We start from the raw sequence: 21946 nt of genomic DNA on the forward strand, positions 1-21946 counted from the left end.
TCTGTGGACCAGCAGATGAGCAGATCTTATGATGAAAGCTCAGGGCAGAGTGGCCTAAGATGCGGAGCAGGAGACCTATGGTACCTCCTGGGTGTCTGCGGCAGGGACACTTGTGGACATATTGTGGGGACAAGGAGTCAGTCAGGAAAGGACTTGAGGCTTGCTAGAGGGGCTCAGTCTGCATGCTTGGGAGTCCCAAGCATTACTGAAGATCAGGCATATGGAAAACAAGGGCCCAGATGCATGTGGAAACAGCACTTAGGAGTCCGGGTGCCATGTTTCTTTCCCAAGCTCCTTCCTCAGCCTCAACCCAAATCTTCCCTTTGCAATCCAAGCTTTCTTGTCTGGGACATTCCACATTCCCTCCAGGTGGGCAGACACCCGAGGGCGGGGACACTGAGGAGGTGCTAGGATTGCAAGTCCCTTGATGGTGAATCTTTGAGCAAAGGGAGGCAGACAGGATGCTGTCAGAAGATGGGGAGGCAGTGTAAGCAGGCCGATACTGAGGGTGAGAGGGGCAGAGGAGAGGACGAGAGGGAAGAAATTTAAGAAAGCTAGCTTAGGAATAAGACCCAGGAGACAGAGTATGAAACCCCGGGCACAAGGAGATAGGGCTGGTTTGAAAGAATAAAAAGAAGTTGTTTTCTCTGACACTAGATGGAAGGGTGGACGCCATTCTCCATTAGGAGCTTAGTCCTTCAGTTTCAGGATTTAAAATCCAGTCGTCCCTTAAGGGTCATATCTTATCAGCAATTTACACCTCGGCAAATGTAATTTCCCAGACTATTTCTGACGGCAGGCTTCTGTAGGGGAGGGGGGGGGCAATCTGATGAAGGAATATGAGACTCCAAAACGCAGGGTTTTCAAACCAGCCAGCTAGAGATCCGTCCCTCCAGAACAAGGGGTCTCCTCAGAGACCACGGGCACCTCTGCCTCTGACCAGAGCCTTGAGAACCGGGATGTAGGTCTTTCCAGGCACCTTGGTGGGGGAGCTGCACCGAGCTGGGGTTCTGCAAGACTCTGCCTGCAGTACCCCGCCCCCATTGGGAGGGCTCTTAAAAGGGCAACGTCAGAAGAGGAGCCTTAAGCTCAATCAGGCCCTGGTGTAGGTGGGGGCTGCGAGGTTGCACCCCTTTTGTGCCTATCTGGGAGGGGCTGTTGAGGAACCCCAGGCTGGGAGATGACAGAGTGGTAGAGGCCCCTCATCCTGGCACAGGCTCTAACATGTAACACATTTCTTTGGGGCCCATCCTAGCTCTGCCTGTCAGATTTATCCTGGGAGCTCAGCCAGGACTGCCCTAGGCCCCCCAGTAGGAGTATGGGGGATGTGGGGGAGGTATCCTAGGGACCCAGCATAAACCGGAAAAGCTCCAGGAAAGGTACAGCAGGGCAGACTGCAGGAGTCTGTTCCCAGGAATGGGACGTCAGCCTAGGGGAGTGTATGCTTGGCTAGGGGTGCTCAGTGAGCTCAGGATGGTCCCCAGGAAACACTTGCCTGACCTCTGGGACTCCTCTGGAAGCCTGGCTTGGTTGACTTTCCGGTGGTTAGGACAAACATCAGGCCCCAGCAGCTTACTTGATGCACCTGGACCTGCATCTTGGAACCTGAATTCCTGGGTGTGGGAACCAAAAGCTACTAAGGGACCCAGGGTTCTGACTCACTCCACAGGCCTCTGGGGGTTGTTTGCTGAGGTAACCTGGGTAGCTGAGGTTGGAGATGGGGCAGTCAAGGTGCCAGGGATGAGGGCATCCTGTGAGCTGCGGAGGCAACTACCAGGGTGGAGTCAAGGTTATCTGGGCTCACTCCCAAGTGCTCGATTCCAGGTGGGTCAGCCCATCCTAAACAAGGCTTGCATCAGCCAGAACCACTGCTCCAAGGAAAGGAGCCTGGTTGGCTCTGGAGGAGTAAGCCACACCTTCCCAGTGAGTTCTGAGAGAGGGACTACATCCCTCTCTATAAACTCCGCTCCCAGGGAGCTTAGCAACAGGGTGCAGGGCATGGCCCCCTGACAACACGCTCTGGTGTATGACCTGTCTTTCTTTTTCTCTCCTCTGGTTTCAGGAAGGAGGAACACATCTGTTAACAGGCCATTGGCAGCTGGGCGTGGTGGCACACACCTTTAATCCCAGCACTCGGGAGGCAGAGGCAGGCGGATCTGAGTGAGTTCGAGGCCAGCCTGGTCTACAGAGCGAGTTCCAGGACAGCCGGGCTACACAGCGAGACCCCGTCTCGAAGAAAACAAAACCGGAACAGAACAAGAAACAGACCACCTGGCTCACACAGGGGTGGGGATGTGGGGAGAAGAACTGCTGTTCAGCTTGTCGGAGCCCAAGTCCAGCAGCTCCAGAAAACTAGCACGGTAGAGAGCAGGTCAGCTGGTGCCGGGGAGGCACGAGCTGATCCAGCAAGACCAGAAGGAAGGCACCCGTGTCAGAAGGCTGTGGGCATCCGGAGACAGGGTACAGGAGTAGGGAAGGCAGCCGTGGAGACCTAGGCCAGGCCTGAGACGTACACACGGCCACCTAGACATCGCCAATAGCCTTCTAAGCAGGCAGCTAGCCTCCCAAACATGGTTCAAGCTGCTTCTCTTCAAACTGAAGGTTAAGGTTATGGGAATGGGAATTTCTGGTCCTGAATTACAAATGGGAGCAGTCTGTTCTTCTGTCCTCTGTCCGGGCTTTGTTCTCCCAGGGCTGAAGCCAATGGGTCCTGGAACCTGCCTGGGGGCCCTCAGCTGGCACAGCAGGCAGAAGAGCCTTGGTGGTCTCCTTGCAGCACCCAGTTTTGATAGGTTAATAGGACCAGAAGCTGAGAACATCCCCTGCTTGGTACTGGGCCAAAGCAGCAGGGGTGAGGTGAGCTACAGGCCTGTCACAAGCCAGGTCACACACTCCCTAAGAGCTCCCAACCTCCCTAAGAAACAAACCCAGTCACTCTGAGCCAGCCTACCACCTGGCCACAGAAGCTCATTCTCCCACTCTGGGACAGGTATAATCACGTCCCCACCCTACCTTCTGGGACCATACAAAGATAAAAGGGGGCATCTCCAGGAGGCACTTTAACCTGCTGGGAGACAGCACTAGACTGACCGAGGGTGTCATTAGTCAAGGATACAGATCACAGATGAAAGGGAGCTGGTGGAGGAAGAAAGCCTGACTGCTACCTTCCCCAGGGCGCAGGTGCCCAGCTATTAGGGAGTTCAGTGGAGTACAGTGGGAGTTCCTGAGGACAGAGACCCTTCCTGCACCCTCTGCCCGGCCTCTGACACCACAAGGTTACTGCTAGGTGGGGAGTCTCCCCACACGGGGACAGCTGTAAACACAGAAGCCGCTGTTCATAACCACAGTCATGCTTTTGAACCTAGGGCTTGAGCCGAGTGTCGGCCACCCTGACCAGCCTCTCTCCCTTTCCAAGGAGCCCCTCCTAGGGAATGTAAATGCTAGCAGGCCTTCCTGTCATCATGGTCTCTAAGCTTCACTGCCTCTAGGCAGGAGTGACTTTACAGAGAATCCTGGTCCTTTAGAAACTTGTGTTTCTAAAAAGCCTTCACTGGCGGGCTGAAGGGCTCAGCACTACTCAAAGCCTTATTTGGGGGAACAGCAGAGACAGGGTTCAAGCCTGGGGAGCTGACTGAGGAGGTCATGTGCCCTCCCCAGAAACGCTTTATTGCATGGTTCAGCAGTCAGTGAGGAGACCCTTGGCCCATGCGAGGAGATGGGGCCCCCTGCTTGGGACATGGCAGATGGCTGCCGTCGGCTGTGCAGTCAGACGGGACGGGGTGAGGAGCGGCACTCGGCCTCCCTGCTCCAAGGCAGGCCAGAGGTCCCAGGCGACAGAAAGCAAGTCTGGCAAACCGGGAGGAGGCAGTGCTCAGGCCTCAGTGACCTCCATGTTCTGCAGCCGGCTCTCCAGGGTGACCTCCTTCGCTTTCTTTTTACCGCCCTCATGTTGTTTCTTCTGCTTCTTCGATGGCTCCTGGTCAATGGGGGCAGGCTTCACAAATGGGATCAGGTCCTGGAGGCCTGCGGGGAAGAGCACACTAAGTGACCTGTCATTTCCGTCCGAGCCACAGACCTCAGCGACGACTGTAGACGTAATCCTTTCAGTGGAGGGGCACCCCCAGATGGAGGGACCTCTCTACTCGTTTTCCCCAGTCTGAACTGAGGAACTGCGTGTGACACCCACACTACATTCCCAGCAGCACAGGGCAGGCCGAAGTATGGGGACTGAGTCTCATATGAAAACGGGGTACAGTCTGCAAAGGGCCTATTCAGAGAGGTGTGGAAATGGAGAAGCTGTACCTGGCGGCATGAACTCCCTCAGCTTCTCCGGCACAGTGATGCCCTGCTCTGTCTGGTAGTTCTCCAGAATGGCGCAGATGGTCCGGGTGGTGGCACACATTGTAGCGTTAAGCATATGGACGAACTCCACCTGGGAAGAGCAGGTTCCACAGGGAACATCAAACTCAGCCTCAGATGGTCTCCTGATGACCAGGACCTAGCCACTCAGCCATAACTTCCCCAATCCAAAGGATGCCTTTAACCATCTCCAGCTTTCACAACTTAAACTTTTTTCTATTTACTGCCTGTAAGGTAACTCTAGGAAGATTCCTCATGGTTGCATGCGTGACAAGTAGTAAGTTCCGGTATTTTCAGAAGATTTGGTGGGAGGGAACAAACCACCAGCGTGGTCCTCCCAAACCCAGCTCAGGACAGATCAGGGCCTGAAAACTGGGTTTATTTATTTAATTATTTGTTTGTTTATTGAGACAGGGTTTCTCTGTGTAGTCCTGGCTGTCCTGGAACACACTTTGTAGACCAGGCTGGCCTCGAACTCACAGAGATACACCTGCCTCTGCCTCTTGCGTGTTGGGATTAAGATTAAAGGCATGCGCCACACGCATGCGCCACACGCCCAGCCCTGAAGACTGTTTAAGAGATTAGCTTACAACCTGACCTTCTTGGGCGGAAAGAGGGAAGAGACTGCCTCCAACTTGTTCTGTGTAGAGAAACGGAGATTATTCTTTCTCTGGAGTTAAGGAAAACAAAGCCAAAGAGAGAAAAGCTGGAATTACCTCATAGAATAGAGCTAGGCTCAGGTTTCTGTCTCAAAGAAGCCAGTCCTGACTCAGTAGAAGTCATTTCTAGTTTCTTTTGGGTCTAGACTGAGCTCATTTTCTCATGATGCTGGAAACTAATAAACCCTTAGGAATGAGAACTAGGAGGAATGGGCCCTGTGAAGACGACCCTGCAGCCCACTTCCCTGGGGCTGACTACCTTGTCCATCATCTTCTTGGTCTGCCCATATCGGATTCGGAGGCGGCGAGCCTGGTAATCCGTGCAATTAGAACAGGAGACCAACTCGCGGAAGGCGCCTGAGCCTGGGAACCAGGCCTCCAGGTCGAGCTTCTTACTGGCAGCATGATTCAAAGAGCCTGGAAAGAAAGCCCTAGATTCAGGGAGGGCAGACGGGGTTTCAGAAGGCCTCTGCATCGAGCCTTCCCTTGGAAGAACCCAGCCTTCCCTTCACATCGTATCCCCAGAAGGGAAATCACATTCAGATCTCATCACCAAACACTCTCAGCAGAGAAGGCTGGGATATTTTAATGAATGTGGGTAATGACTTGAACTAAGAGGAATCTCTGTGTGTGGTGGCTCAGCTCGTGAAAGTGATCTGTGAGATGCAGAAAAGGGAGCATGAAGGGATGAGGGGTTCCGTACCTGAGACAATATTCACAATGTGGTATGGGATCCCCAAAGACTGGTAGAATTCTTCCGCGGTGGCGATCATCTCTTCAAACATCTCCCATGACTTATTGTCATGGGGTGATGAGTACACGAACTGTTCGATCTGCAGAGAGGGAGCCAAGGAGACAGGACGGCAGGGAGGGTGAAGAAACTGAAGGACTGGAGTAGACGCTCTAGCAGTGAGCTAGTCCCATACCACTGGGACAGGCCGGGCTGGGTCCCAAAGGCCACCAGTGCTCCAGCAGGCTGGACAGCAACAGCCAGACAGCGGAGTCTACGGAGTCACCATCTTGTGCTAGTGGTGTCCAGCCAGTCTAGGGAGGTGGGTGCTGCCATCATTTCCCCTTCCAGAGGCACACAGCTCGTCAGTGGTGGCCCGGCACAGGGGGTTGGGGGACCTTTGCTCTGGTCCGTGCACAAAGCCACTCATGCTTTCCCCAGGCTCTTCCCACAAAGATGCCAGCACTGACTGGAAAAGCCGGAGCCAGTGGGGCTCCGGGACCACAGATCATGCCCTCCTGAGATCTGGACAGGTACGTACAAAGAGCCTACTCTCATCTACTCACCTTCTCAAACTGATGGACTCGGAAGATACCCCGAGTATCACGGCCATGCGAGCCCACTTCCTGACGAAAGCAGGTGGAGAGGCCCGCGTACTTGATGGGCAGGTCCTCAGGCCGCAGCCACTCGTCCCGGTGCAGGGCTGCAATGGGCTGCTCTGAGGTGGCGATCAAGTACTTCTCGTCATAGGAGTTGTCGTCAGACTTTTCGCTGCCTTTGCCAATCACCTGTAGGAGGAGCGCATGCCAGTGCCTGTGAGAGATGCCGCAGGGGAGACACGGTGGTGGACACAGGACTTTCCTGGCTGGGATGGATGCTAAAACAGGGATGCAACGGGTCTTTCTGAAAAGGAGGCCCCTGCTAGGGGTCAAGAAATGCATGGTGCATGCCCACAATCCCAGCGCTCAGGAAGCTGAGGCATAGGACCTTGAGTGTGAGGCCAGCCAGGGCTAAATAAAACATTGACCAAAAAACCACTCCCGCCCCCCAAAACAAACAAACAAACAGAAAAAAAAATCCAACAACACTTAGAAGAACAAAGAAATGAAAATTAGGGAACTTAAAAAACTTTTTTAACAACTGCAAAATACGTCACGATATGAAATGGTCAATGCTGCCGGGCGGTGGTGGCGCACGCCTTTAATCCCAGCACTCGGGAGGCAGAGCCAGGAGGATCTCTGTGAGTTCGAGGCCAGCCTGGGCTACCAAGTGAGCTCCAGGATGGGCGCAAAGCTACGCAGAGAAACCCTGTCTCGGAAAAAAAAAAAAAACCAAAAAAAAAAAAAAAAAAAAAAAAAAAAAGAAATGGTCAATGCTGGCAGATGTTCGACATCTACTTAAGCACTCAATGAATGTTAAGTCCTTCTGCCAATGAACAAAACCAATTCTGAGTGTCAGGCAGACTGAATCTGTATTTAATGTCAGAGTCAGCTGGTCAGAAAGACATTCTGAAATTCCACTTGAAGCCTCTGGTTGTCCCGGGTTCAGACAGAAACCACAAGGATTTCAGGATCTGTAATCTTGCACCAGGGCATTTCTAGTCTGGGGTAAGGAGTGAGAGGACATGGGAAGAGGGCTGGGAGATCAGCCCATGTTTCTAACTTCCTTTTGTCTACGTAGCCAGGAAAAGGGCTTCTCTTGTAAGCGCCCAGTGATAAAGTCTGCTCAATTCAGAGATGTTACACAGCTTTTTCCAGGGGGATTCTGTTCCACACTAAGACATGGGTGCCAACCACACGTGGCTTTTAATCCTGAAATTAACTGACATTAAAAACCTGCTGGGCTGGTGAGATGGCTCAGCAGGGAAAGGCACCTGCTATCATGTCCGGTAACCCAAGTTCAGTCCTCAGTATTCTCTTTAAAAAAACAAAAAACAACAACAAAAAAAAAAACTTGGTGCAAAACTATAAACCTTGCCACTCAGGAGGCTAAGGCAGGACAATTTAAAATTGAATGCATGCCTGGATTACAAAGTGAATTCAAAGCTACCCTGGGCAACTTACTGAGACTGTCTCAAAATAAAAAGGATGGGTCTATATAGAACTCAGTTGTAGGTAGGCACTTGCCCAGCCTTCGTGAAGCCCAGGGTTCAATGCCCCCTAACAGTACCACATAATAGACAGAACAGAGAACAAAACCCCCAAACAAGTAAACATTTGTGATCAGAAATACACAGAAGACCATTTGAGAACGCAGTGAGCAGGTACAGTGATCAGGTGGCTGGCCATCTGCAAGCCAAGGACAGAAGCCTTAGAAGAAATCGACACCTTCACCTTGGACACTGGCCTCCAGAACTGCAAGAAAATCCATTTCTGTTGTGCTAGGCATGGTAGCACAAACCTGGAATTCTAGTACTCAGCAGCCTGAGGTAGGAGGTCCAGGAATTCAAGGCCAGTCTGGGCTACACACAGCTCATGGTCAGCCTATCTACTCACAGAGGCCTTGCCAAAGGGGGTGGGCGGGGTCAGTTTGGCGAACTGCTTCCTTGGTTGTCCTGGCACACTGAAAGTGCTGCGCCATGGCACCGCGGAGCCTCACACCGCGGAGCCAGCCCACCAGTTCCTTACCTTATAAAGTTCTTCATCGAACTGGCTGAGCTGCGCCACCTCCTGCATGACCTCTTTCCTCATGAAGAAGGGGGTGTAAATGGGAGTGTAGCCTCGACTGCCCAGAGTGCGGAGTGCGTACTGGATGAGCGCCTGCTCCAGGAACACCAGGACCCCCTAAGGAGCAGACACAGCACCTGGGATTGGCTCTTGTCACCAGCCCACTCAGCCAACACTCTACTACAGCGCCAACACTCCGGCACAAATGGGCAAAACCAGGACTCCCCCATGGCACAGGCAGGGAAATTAAGACCACAGACTGCAACAGCAGCCAGGAGATACTTGTTTTCACGTGGTATTTTATTCAGCTGGTCCATAAAAGACTCATATTTGGAAACATTTATAACGCTCACTTCACTAACAGGACTTCCTCTTACTACCAGGATGGCATCTTGGTAAGATGGTGGAAACCGACTTTTGCTGTTGCCCAGAAGAGCAGTTTAATGGACTTCGTTCTTTCCCTGGTTCTTTCCATGCACTACCTGCTTGGCCTCCTTATTGCTACGGTAACTGGTATGTGCTGTTATTTGGAATTAGCATGATGAGCACCTCTCCAGCTCAGTTCCACTCATACAATCACAGATAACCATCAAGAAACCAGAACAGAAGTATACAGGGGGGTCTTAACACCGAAGGCCAACAGCAGCCACCCAGTCTAGAGACCACTCTTTAGGAGACTTAAGTAGTGGGCCGCACTAGTAATCTTAGCACCTGGCAGGCTGAGGGAGGACTGTGGAGAATCTGGAGCCAGCCTGGGCTACTTAGTGAGACCTTTTCTCCAGGTCCTCCCACCTCTACTCCTATCTCCATGAAAACAGACTGAAGTGAGGCAATTATGCAAACAGGACGCATGGATGGGTGTTTTTGTGTGTTAATTCCTAAACATCAGACTCATTTGTAAATGCAGAATGCTTAAGGGCACAACATTTACAAAATTATTTTACCACTTCCTTTTGGAAGGATTCTCTGAATTCTTATGCCCTCTGCCCTGGTTAATCTGTGCCAGCTGCCTCCACCTACCAGTGCTCAAAGCATGCTGGGTCTACTCAGACCGCAGGCTTATCACACTGGGTTTTGATTCTTTGTTACTTGTCTGACTGTCCAATTACACTGAGCTCCTCAAAGGCAGAGACTGTTCGGATTCAGTCAGCAAAACATATTCATTATGAAGGATCACTGAGTGGCTTTTGTTCTATGGAATCTGGGTAAGCACTCTCTTGCCTCAGAAAGAGAATTGCATCTAATTGCTACACGTTCACAGGCAGGCATCGAGTACAAGTGGAGGATTTGTGAGCCTCTTCAAGCATGATTACGATTTTCAGTGACTTTTTTTTTTCTAAAGTTCCTTTATTCCCTACTGGTTCTCAGTTCTTACCTTCAGGAAGTACCCTCGACTACCAGCCACCACGGCTCCCTTTTCGCCTTCAAAGCCGTCGACCATCACCACCAGGTCCACGTGGGAATACTTCTTTCTGACTGTGCAATCACCCCAGATGCGCTCTACTTTGTTGTCTGCATCCTGAGGAGACACACCGAAGAGATCCATGGCAAGAGCGCAGAGCCTGTGGGGGCATCACTTCTGGTCTCACACACAGCCAACGAGGAAGGGAATCTGCTCCTCAACAGACAAGTGACTTATAAAGTCACGAAAGCAGACCTAGTCAGCAAACTGCGACCTAGAGTATAGTCTTTACCCTTTTAAATGACTCCTCAAAAATCCTGCACCAGACCCCGCCCCTGGCGACCGGCATCACCTGGGGTACAGAGGAGAATGCAGGACTTTTTTTCTTTGTGGGCTCTCACTGGTCTCTGAACCACATGAGGGTGGGCTCCGGGGCCCTGACCTCGGTCTGCTCAGGCTCCACGGCCTCCACATACCCCAGCCGGCAGTGAGTTTAGTGTTCACAAGGGAATGAATGGAAGAGGCACAGATGGGCCCCGCCACTGCTAGGGTGTCTGGGAACAAAGCCTGGGCTCAGAGCAGCTTTGTGTTGGGGAAGCTCCCGCTCGGCAGGAAACTTTTATCATGCAGATTTCCCTTCAACCTGCAGCTTCCCAGCGGGGGGTGGGTGAGGGGTTAGGTTGATTTAGCAGGTCCCTCCCACAGGACTTTCTGCTACCAGGGGCAACACGCAGTGGAGGACAGCGGCCCCATTTAGAAGAGATTTCTGTGCAGGAGTCTCCTCCTACCTGCTGTCTCTGCCACTTCCCAATCAGGCAGGGATCTGACTCCTGCAATGCTCAATTGGTGGGCAGAGGGAACACACAAAAGCAGGCTTTTCTGACAGAGCGCCAGTGTTGAGCGGCTCCGTCCACATCGCCTGACAGTAAGGGAGGGGAGCCCCCCACACGGCCCAGCCCCACCTACCTCATCGTTACTGATGGGCACAGAGGGATGCAGAAGGTTCCCAATCTCTCGGAGGTTCTCAAACCGCTCTGCCTCCAGCTTTAACCGCTCCCCATCACACTTCTGGATAGCTTCATCAATGAGGAGGCGGACTTTTTTAATTTGTGAGACTTTCAGGGCCTGCAGAAGAACAAGCCAGACTCATTTATAGAGTACACTAGGCAGAGGCAGCGCAGCAATAAAGTATCAGCATCCTAAACTGTTGTCCTCCATGGAGTAGCAATTTCTACTTTTTATTGGAGGGGCAGTGTATGAAGGATCATAGTTGGGGCCTAGAAAATGCTAGGCAAGCACTCTATCCATGATAGCCTTTTTTGTTTGTTTGTTTTTTAAGACAGGGTGCTGAGGGGCTGGAGAGATGGCGCAGAGGTTAAGAGCACTGGCTGCTCTTTCTTCTAGAGGACCTGAGTTCAATTCCCAGCAACCACATGGTGGCTCACACCATCTATGTGAGATCTGGTGCCCTCTTCTGGCCTGCAGCCATACATGCAGACAGAACACTGTATACGCACACAATAAATAAATAAATAGAAAAAGAAGAAAGAAAAAAAAAAAAAGACAGGGTGCTGGGATTAAAGGCATGTGCCACCAGAGCCCGGCCATTCCTCCCACGTCCCCCACCATGGTAGCATTTTAAAAATGGACAAGGGAGCTGGGCGGTGGTAGTGCATGCCTTTAATCCCAGCATCTGAGAGGCAGAGGCAGATGGATCTCTGAGTTTGAGGCCAGTTTGGTCTTTAGATCAAGTTCCAGATCAGCCAGGGCCACACAGAAAAACCCTGTCTCAAAAACAAACAAACAAACAAACGGATAAGGAATAGTACCCTGAACCTTCTGATCCTAGCAACTAAGAGGCTAAGGCAGGAGGATTGCAAAATCCAGGCCAATCTGTAACACAGCATTCAGTGGGTGGAGGAATCAGGATTAACTCTGAATTACATAATGAGTTTGAAGCCAGCATGGGCTCTAGGAGACCCTGTCCCAAGATAACAGGAAGTACTGAAAATGAATGCATTTAAAACCCAGGCTGATTCTACAGGGCAGACAGTCTTGCCTCAGAAGGCTTGAGCATTTTCCTTTTCTTTGTCAGGTAGGTGTGTGCGTACGCGCGCGTGCGCGCGCGCGCACACACACACACACACACACACACACACACACACACACACACGAGATTGACTTTCCTTGTACTTTATATACATCCCAGGAGTTTAATCCTGTGGCTCTAAGAGAATTGGCCCTCAGTCTGCACTCATTTTTCCAACTGAACCAGTTTAGTGCTCTGTTATACATTCCCATTCAAACTTCTCCAGGAAGATAACAACTTGATTAGGAAAAGAGACCTCGTCTACGTTTGTCTTGTATCCCTTACTGCAGGTGTTTCCAGCTGTGCTCTGATTTCTCAGGGGAGCCCTGCCCAGCCCTCCAAGCACAGCAACTTTGCTTCTCTGGTTTATACTCTTGCTGTGTGTTCAGGGTTTCAAAGAACAGCTTGGTGACAAAACCAGGAAGTCACCACCCCGAAGCCCCTGCTTCACGGCAGCAAAGGGAGGAGTCCCCTGCCTTGGTGGAAGGAAGCAACATACAAGCAGCTCGGTGCCTTTCCTCTTCTTCCCCTTCCCACTCCGTCTATCTCCTATGACTAGTGAGTCTCAGGTACAGATAACAAAAGCAGGCAGGAACGCAGTCCGGCACAGGAAGCCGAGGCTGCCACACTGCTGCATGGACACAGTGCCAGCTCTCCCTGTCCAGGAACGAGGCCATCTTAGAAGAGGGCAGAAACCTACAGCTAGCGTGTCTGCAGTGAGGTCATCGAAATTCAACGCGTCCTCTGGAATGGACTCGTCATCTCCCACTGGCTCTTTTTTCTGCAGAGAGAAAGAAAGAAAGAAAAGGCGATTTAATTAGAATAAAGATTCTGACATTGTTTTAAGAAGTGCACACACACCAAATCATGTCATATAAACTAATTAGACTGCACTGCATTAAGTAAGCTGAGACGTGCAGGGAGACTCGCTAACCGGAAGAAAGCCAGAAATCAGCTCCAAGCCCTTTTCTATCGCTGCCTCCTTTCCCACCCTGGACAGGTCAACACATCTGGCAGGTGAGGGGGTTAACATCACGGAAGCGAGAACAGCTCTGCCCACATACAGAACAGTCAAGAAACCCAGAACGTGTTTGAAATGCTGGGAGACAGAGGCAGGAGGATTGCTGTGAAATCAAGACCAGCCTGGTCTATGTAGCTAGCTTCAGGCCAGCTGGGGCTATATAGTAAGACCATGCCTCAAAAGAAAAACAAAACAAAATGAAAACCAATGTGGTTGTCAGAGGCAGGCCCGAGGACGGATCTTGTTAATACTCTAGGAACACCCGGGCAACAGGCTAAGGGTTACAAATGGATCCGGGGGAAGGAGAGGAGCAATCAAGGCAGCCCGGATTTCTGTGCTCAGGACTTGTCTGTCTGCAGATCATCCTTACCCACAATGAAAGGCCCGGCTTGGCTAGCCCCGAGTGTGTAGAGGATCCGAAGGATATTAGGTAGGAGTACACACGGACATAAAAGTACTAATGACTGGGATCTCTGACCTGCAGGTGATTAATCATCACAAGTCCCACAGGAATAAAACTTACTGATAGCCATTCTCACAGCTGAAAGTTTAACAAAATACTGTGGGAGGATGCCAGCTATCAGGAGGTATAATGTGCCAGCATTCCAAGTCAGACTCTGTGCTGCACGCGTCACTGGTTTATGTGTGATATGTGTGAATGATATGACGCCCTCCTCTGGTCTCCACGGACACCCATGTACACAGGGCATGTACCCAGACACATAGTAGTAAGAAAGGACCGAATAGCTCTCAAGCCCATCAGTTCTCTCACCTTCATTTTCTCACCAATAGTCTTGCTGCACAAGTTCTTCAGCTTGTTCAAGTTGTCTGCCCGAAATCTGCCTAAAATCGAAGAAGCCGAAAATACGTCAGAGAGGCTGGTCATTAAGATACTCCCTGGCCACCACGCCCCCTCCCCCAAACGGGCTGTGCTAGGTATTAAATAAAGGCTGAGTCTTCAGTCTGGCAGAACTGGAAGGTGGTAGATTTAGCATCATGCACCAAGGGCAGGGGATGAACGTATCTTGCCTCTCTGTACTTTGTAACCGCTACGAGGTGAGTGGTTTTTGTTTTTTTTTTTGAAGACAGGGTCTTTTTACAAGCTTTGGCTAGCCTAGAACTTGCTGACAATCCTCCTGCCTCTGCTTCTCAAGTGCTAGGATCACAAGCAGGTACCACCATATCTGATATCTTCCATCTTTTTTTTTTTTTTTCTTCCTGAGACAGGGTCTCTCTACATAGTCTTTACTGACCAAAACTCGCTCTGTAGACCAGGTTGGCCTCGAACTCAGAGCTGCCTGCCTCTGCCTCCTGAGTGCTGGGATCAAAGGCGTGCGCTACCGTACCTGGCTCTTCTATCTCTGAGTCATCTCAATAACTGTTAGTAACAAAGAGCTGACTAACCCTGTGCTGACCTCTGCTTTCAACCTCCAAAGTTAGCTGACAGAGACGAACTAGGTAGGTATCCCCAGGATTTGGTGACAAGGACAGGCCAGTCTGAGGTTGAAACTTAAGTATCAGAATCTGGGGCTGCAGAGATGGCTCAGAGAGAAAGAGCACCCAAGTTCAGTTCCCATCACCCACAGCACAGAGCTCACAACTACCTGTAACTCAGGTCCAGGGGGAGCCAATGCCTCTGGCCTCCACAGGCACCTACACTTGTATTCACAAATCATCCCACAGATGCATGAGCATGTGCACATATACACAAAATTAAAAATACAATTAAATCCTATTTTTTAAAAAAGGTATAATCTATACATCACCACAGAGCAGTACAACCGAGCCACCTAGGAGACACTTCTCTGAAGCCTGCCCAATTAATCTTAAAGTTCCTTTCAAGGAACCATGTGATACTTGCCCAACCCCTATTTATACAAACAAATAGCACTGATTCTGTTTATTAGGTCCAGTGGCCTTGCTAAAGTTAATGAGTAATTCCAATTCTGCATGTTACAATCAAGTCATATGCAAATCAGGAGCTTGCTTCTTCCGTCCCAATCTTTGTTTCTTGCATCATAGCATATGGTCTGGAACCTCCACCATGAAGTAATGATAATGGCCAGGCGTGGTAATGGAAACCGACTAACACAATGCCCGGCTCTAGTTATAGTCAAAATGGAGACAGGTCTGGGAGTGGTAGTACCATGGGAGGCTGTGGCTGGAGTTCAAGGCCAGCCTTGAAACTGCTCACAGAACACCAATCCTTACAATTACTTTGGAAAGCTGTTTGACAGTATCTACTAAATGTGCCATCACTGACCCAGTTTCCACTCTTGGAAACACACATTCATTCAACAGAAATGAATGCTAAGGTCTACACAAGAGTGGACAAACGGGAGCGCTGTTGTCCAAGTGTCCCTGAGGCTTGTGGGCCAGCCAGTAGAGCCCAGTTGGTGAGCTCCAGTTTCAATGAATGACCTTGTCTCAAAAATAAGCGGAGAAAACCTGGTGTGGTGGAGTAAACACATTTAACCCCAGCACTTGGGGAGGCAGAGGCAGGAGATCTCTGTGAGTTTAAGGCCAGCCTGGTCTACAGGTGAGTTCCAGGACAGCCAGGACTAACGAGAACCTGTCTCAAAACAAACACCCAAAACACAAACCCAAAAATAAATGGTGCCGGGTGGTGGTGGCACACGACTTTAATCCCAGCATTTGGGAGGCAGAGGTAGGCGGATCTCTGTGAGTTCGAGGCCAGCCTGGTCTACAAAGCAAGTTCCAGGACAGGATCCAAAGCTACACAGAGAAACCCTGTCTCAAAAAAACAAAACAAACAAAACAAAACAAACCCCAAAATAACAACAAAAAAGTGATAAGTGAATGAGACACCCATTGATGTTCACATGCATTTGAACCTATGTGCACCTGCACACACATACACACTGCATACACACATATATACTTCTAATCCCAGCACTCTGGAGATAGAGGCAGGCCGCTAGATCTCTGTGAGTTTGAAGCCAGCCTGGCCACATACACAGCCTGTTCTAGGCCAGCCAGGGCTACACACATATCTCAAAGAGAAAGGGGACCAGGAGAGCAAGAGCGCAGAGAGCACTCCACAAACGAGGCACTGTCGTGGAATCAGGGTGGGTAGCAAAGAAGGTAGATGAAATGAGGCAGCACACAGATACGGAAGAAGTCACAGAAGTAGAAGGTGTGAACAGTGACAGGCAGAGCAGAGGTCATCTGCGGCGGAAGACTTGGTGGTTAATGCTCTAAGGCTACAGGGTTCACTGTGTAGAGCCTTGCTCTGTGTGACCACTGAGCATTGGAAAGGTGGTAAGCCCAAAAAGGGACTGGGTAAAATACACATTAGATTTGGAAGACTTGTTTAAAAAAAAAAAAAAAAAAAAAAAGAATGTAAACTATTTCAGTACATTTGAATACGGATTAATGTGGATTTTAATATGGATAAATACACTAAAAACACAATTTTTTTATTTAGTAGGCTTAAAAAAGACTTTGAGGAAACCAAGTTGTTTAGAAAAATCTAAGTGAAATTGCTCTGTACACTCGGATACAGGAGGGGTGAAGCGGCCCTTCACACCTTCCATCTTACTTCTTATATCCTGGATGGAACCCTGGGCTGAAGAAAAGTATCATTTTCATTCTTCTTCTGGGGCTGACTGCCTCACAGTGACGGAGAATGACAAAGGGCCACGTCCAGCATGTTGGTAAAGATGGCACGTCTCTGACTGTCCAGACAAGCTCCAGGCAGCTCCACACTGCCTTGCACAAGCTTGAAGCGAGAGACCTAGGCGCGACCTGGAGCTCACTACCTCCAGCCCTTATACTTGTGGAGTCAGTGTTGCATCCGTGACTCACATCCCAGCCCTTCAGGATCTCTGAGAAGCAAGAGCATAAGACTTAGGCCTGCAAACCAAGGGTGAGGTCTGCAGTGCAGACATCTGCCTGAAGTAGGACTAGAATAACAAGGAAAGCTGTCTCAAAGCTCTTCTAACTGTGGGGAAAACACAGATCAGGGCCAGGGCCTGCCTCAACTGATAATAAAAAGAAATCTTTCTCCAACAGGGATGGATAGTACGTTCTAAAAGACAGAATTCTTGTGGTTGGCTGCATATTTCAGATCGAAATCAATCAGTCTGGGGCCAGCTGAGACAAATGCCCCCCAATATGGCCTTGTTTCACTACTGCGAATTAAGAAACTGCTGCTCAACATGAGGAGTCACAGTTGTGGTCATTACAGACTGATGGGTTCTCCCTGGAAACACATGGGGACAGTTGTTAATACAGAGCTTGCGTGGAAGCTCATGACCCCTGTCAGGAAGCACGGTCTGAGCTCTCCATTGATAGTGCTTATAAGTTCCTGTTGCCACCAATGATGGAAGAAACTCCATCCTCTAATCTGCCCATCCTACATGGGCAGCCAGGGACTACTGTGATCCTGGCTACTTGTGAAGCAGAGACCTAAGATTACAAGTTTAAGGCCTGCTTGGGCTACAGAGTGAGTTCATGGCTACTTGGGTTCCTTGGAAAGACCTTGTTAAAAATAAAAAGTGTCTACAGGGCTGGAGAGATGGCTCAACATTTAAGAGTGCTCATTTCTCTTTCATGACCCAGGTTTGGGTCCCAGCACCCACAAGGCAGTCACAACCACCTGTAACTCCAGTTCTAAGGAGACCTGACACCCCCCACCCCAAGCTCTTGCATGCATGTAGTATACACATATATACACTTAGGCACATACATATAAATAAATAAATATTTTTAAAATATCTGCAGCTGATTAAGCCAACCAGATTTCTTTCACAGGGACCTGGTGTGCAATGGCTGCAAACAGCATCCTCCTTGGGAGTGTGTGCAGTCTGTTGCTTGTTGGATTGCTCTAGAGAAACCGAGTTATCTGGTGGATAGTCATGTCTCTGATCTCATGATGTCCTCTGTCTAGATTCCAAGAAGGACTGCAGAGTGCATTGTTAAGCCTCAAGGGACAGTGGCCAGGGCTCACATTGGCCAGGTCATCATGTACATCTGCACCGTCTTGCAGAATAAGGCACGTGAGACGGAAACCCTGCACAGGGTCAAGTTCAAGTTCCCTGGTTGCCAAAAGATCCACATCTCAAAGAAGTGAGGCTTCACCAAGTTTAATGCAGATGAATCTGGAGAAATGGTCGCTGAGAAGCAGCCCCTCCCCAGTGACTGATCCCTTACACAATGACAGCTGTCCCATTCCACCTATCATGTTCACCAATGACTCTCACATCCAACCAACAACAAGCCGCAAAGTAACACTGATTTCTCTCCCCTCACGAGAAAGTAAAAGGAGAGCTGGGAACACAGTTCAGCGGCACAGCACTGGCCCAGCCCGATGAAGGCCCTGGCTTTAATACTTAGTCCAGCAATAATACTGATGGTAATTTTTAGAAGTGTTAACAGCCAGGCATGGTTGCACAGAGGCAGGAGACTGTCCATTAGAGGTCACACTGAGATATACTGTGTGGAAACCTCGTTTAAAAAAATAAAACAAAACAAAATAACCTTCCATAGAGAATTTAAAGTACCCTGGGCACAGAAGATCTTCATACATGGGACAAACCTTTATCACACCTCACTGCTGAATACTGGGACATTGTGTATTTTTGCGTATGTGTATATGTATGTGCATGCTCTCAAAAAATTATGGGAGGCCACTGTTTCATAGCTCCAACAGACCATACTAAAAATCAAAATGGAGGCTGCCCATGTCAAAGTTCCGTATCACCAAACTGAAATCATTTCTCGTTTCTGTTAAGTCTGAAATGACTGATCTGCTTTTTGTTTCTACTTTCTTCAACCGGGCTCTACTAAGCCAACCCCTTCTGCTCAGCTCATTGAAACACTTAATAGTTTTAAAGAATGAAGTACTGCTGGTTCTAAAATTGACAACTGGGTGTGGTTCTTTATTTTTATTATTTTATTTATTTATTTATTTAGGTTTTTTTCAAGGCAGGGTTTCTCTGTGTAGCCTTGGCTATCCTGGAACTCACTCTGTAGACCTGGCTGGCAGCCTCGAACTCACAGAGATCTGCCTGCCTCTGCCTCCCAAATGCTGGGGTTAAAGTTGTGCGCCCCCACCGCCGGGGGGGGGGGGGGCTTAAAATATTTTTACCCTAAACAAACAAACAAACAAATGGAGACATTTTCAGTTTGGAGCAATTCAAAACTTTAAATTGTAGCACAAACTCTTACAAACTATCCCAGAAACATACTGAATGAATGAGTACACAACTGTAAGCGAAGCAAATACTTTTTGATATCCAAGAACATTTTTAACAGTAAAATCAATGTCTCCAAAAGATAAAACCATAACCCTCAGTCGGACGTGGTGACACACATCTTTGGTCCAAGCACTCGGGAGGCAGAGGCAGGAGGATCTCCGAGTTCGAGGCCAGTATGATCTACAGAGCAAGTTCCAGGTCAGCCAGGGCTACACAGAGAAATCTGTTTCAAAAACTATAAAAACAAGCATGACACTCTTGGATCGAGACTGCCTTTGCAGTGTTCTGTTATAAACCTGGCTCTCAGCTGGTTGCAGACCTATTGCATCAGACAAAACGAGTCACATGCCACTCACAACATCCGGTCTGCCAGCTGATCGTTCCGGAGGCACACTCGGAGGCAGAGGATTCCGGGGCTTTATTCAATTTTATGAATGATGCCCGGTCACTTCTATTCTGCCAACATCTTTTCCAGAAAGCTACCACAAAGCACAACCATCCTCACTAATTACAAGCCTTTTCTTGCCTTACAGCACCCCTCCCTCTTATCTGATCTAGCACGGAAAAGCCTAATTCTTAAAGGTATGCCCACAGGGTTAGAGGAATGGCCATCCTCAAAGCCATTTTTAGCCTGCTTTTAGCCTAGAGCAGCCTCTAAAGCCCCCGAATGGTTCGAATGGAATCGCTCAGTCTGAGATAGCAGCTTTTGATCCCATCAAAACCGGGAAGTCCACGCGGGCTTTCCTGAGGATGAGAAAGCACTGAGGACGACCAAAATGTGAGGAAGAGAAGTTTACACCCGCCCTCAACCAAAAATCCCAGCTCCGGCTAGTTTCTTGTTACCCAAGGGCCTGACAGCTCTCCCTGCGCGTGCGCGCTGCTCCTTCCAGGGGGCAGGCAGGACAGAGCACGCGCGGGAGGGCTCTGGGGCCGCCGGAGCTGCCGGGCGAGTGGGACGGGCCGGGGTCCCAGCCTGTTCTAGGGACAGGCTGCGCTGGAGCCAGCCAGTTCGGAGAGCATCTGACAAAAGGTGGAAGCTGTGGCCTCGGAAGCAATGGCTGAGCTCGGGATTCAGGAGAACCCGCGAGCATCCAGGCACTTACATCGTCGCCACTCGCTGTCTGCCTTCACCAGCTGGTCCACCAGCCCCGGGTCCTTGAAGCGCTTCTCCTGCGTCTCCCGAATGAGGGCTGGGTCCCCTCCTTTGTCCACCCGAAACAAATCCAGGTCCAGCACCATCCTTCTGCTTCACGAGTGAACACTAAATGGAAGTGAGGAGTGGACCGCAGCGAGCAGCCGGCGAACGACGCACTGCGCCTGCGCGCTGACCTGGTCTCGCTGCGCAGGCGCCGGGCGGCACGCGAACGCTCTTTTCCCAGCCGGAAGCCGCAGTGTTGGGCGGAGTCGGGAGGGAGCGGTGTTAAGGAGAAAGGGCGTGGCCTTCTGCACGTAGGGTTTCTTCTATGGAGTTGAGCCCCACTGTAGAGATCTGTGATCGCCCCATGAAACTGTGAATGCCTCGGTTTCCTCTTGTTGAAGGGCGGATCTCGCTGTGGACAGAAGCCTGCCCCTGACCTGGAAGCCAGTGCGCCTTGCTGATGCCCGTTTTCCTCTATCTTGACACCGGAGGAACAGCCCCGTATTTTGTCCACCCAGTTACCTAATCTCAAGATTCTTGCGCTCTGAGGCGTTTTGTTTGGATACAAGGTCTCACCTATAACTAAGTAAACCACGATAGCTTCCAACAGAGTGTTGGGATGAACGGCGTGGGCCACTTCTCCCGCCGTCGTTTTTCCTTTTTTATTAGCCCTACTCTCCAACAAGCCTTTGCCAAGCCCACTGATAAATCGGACAAGGCTAGGAATAGTGATGGACTTTATAGAGACCCCGAAGGAGACTGGAGGAGGCAGGGTAATCTGGGTTTGTCCCTTCCTGGTCTCCTGCAGTTCTGGCTACAGTTTTAGGTTTAAAACCAGGAAAAGAGCTGTCTACGTGTCTGGAGATGAATCAATGTGACAAGCACACCTGTCTTAAGTGCCCTCCCATCCAATTGGCCGTTGTAAGAAGCTGTGGCATATATTTAGGACTGAAACTGGTTGGGTACTCTTCTATGTTTATTTAATTTGAGCATTTCCACGTTGTTCTATAAACACATCCATATTACTCGTTTGTTTTGTTGAGAAGTGATCTCTGTATGTAGACCAGGCCGGCCTCAAACAGATTGCCTGCCTCTGGCTGGGGAGTGTTGGGATCACCACCATACCTACACACTCACCATTACTCTTAAAGTAAGAAGACCTCATTTGAAACTGCCTCCCTTGGTTACGTGTGGTGGTGCATGTCCATGATTCCATCCCTTGGGAAGTGGAGCAGCAGGATCATGAGTTCAGGGCCAGCTTGTGTCAAAAAGACAAAACCCAGTCGGGCTTGGTAGTATATGCCTTTTATCATATAAGAGGCAGAAGCAGGCAGATCCCTGTAAAGTCAAGGCCAACCTGGGCTACACACTGAGTTCCAGGCCAGCCAGAACTATATAGTAAGAACCTGTCTCAAAAACAAAACACACATGCAACCAAACCCCAAACCTACTACTTTTGTATAGTAGAAAATATTAATTGACGTAGTTAATATCTACTAAAAAGATCAAAACCAACCCCCCCAAAAAAACTACTCTAACCTTCTTATGTCCCTTCCTAGTCCTAAAACACACATTTCTCTGAATGTCTATCAGCCAGAATGCTACAAAATGGGCATCAATAGCCTACAGGAAGGAACATACTATCTAGCTAGATACAGGCT

At 49.8% G+C, this 21946-nt stretch overlaps 1 protein-coding gene and 1 non-coding gene across 2 annotated transcripts; one reads left to right on the top strand and one right to left on the bottom strand.

The window, feature by feature from the left end:
- Positions 1 to 3612: 3612 nt before the first annotated feature.
- On the bottom strand, positions 3613 to 20477 carry Sars1 (seryl-tRNA synthetase 1). The gene is made up of 11 exons (XM_028879369.2): positions 20251 to 20477; positions 13699 to 13769; positions 12606 to 12686; positions 10783 to 10941; positions 9790 to 9933; positions 8376 to 8531; positions 6315 to 6536; positions 5722 to 5851; positions 5278 to 5435; positions 4303 to 4432; positions 3613 to 4023 (listed from the first exon to the last, which is right to left on the bottom strand). Exons 1-11 carry the CDS (start codon positions 20384 to 20386, stop codon positions 3872 to 3874), a joined length of 1539 nt encoding a protein of 512 aa, XP_028735202.1. The 5' UTR covers positions 20387 to 20477; the 3' UTR covers positions 3613 to 3871.
- Positions 17667 to 17795, top strand: LOC114700018. Its single transcript, XR_003735633.1, has one exon. It is a non-coding gene; the product is annotated as a small nucleolar RNA SNORA70 (small nucleolar RNA).
- Positions 20478 to 21946: the final 1469 nt, after the last annotated feature.

Source organism: Peromyscus leucopus, chromosome 6 (genome assembly GCF_004664715.2).
Source record: "Peromyscus leucopus breed LL Stock chromosome 6, UCI_PerLeu_2.1, whole genome shotgun sequence".
Taxonomy (NCBI): Eukaryota; Metazoa; Chordata; class Mammalia; order Rodentia; family Cricetidae; genus Peromyscus; species Peromyscus leucopus.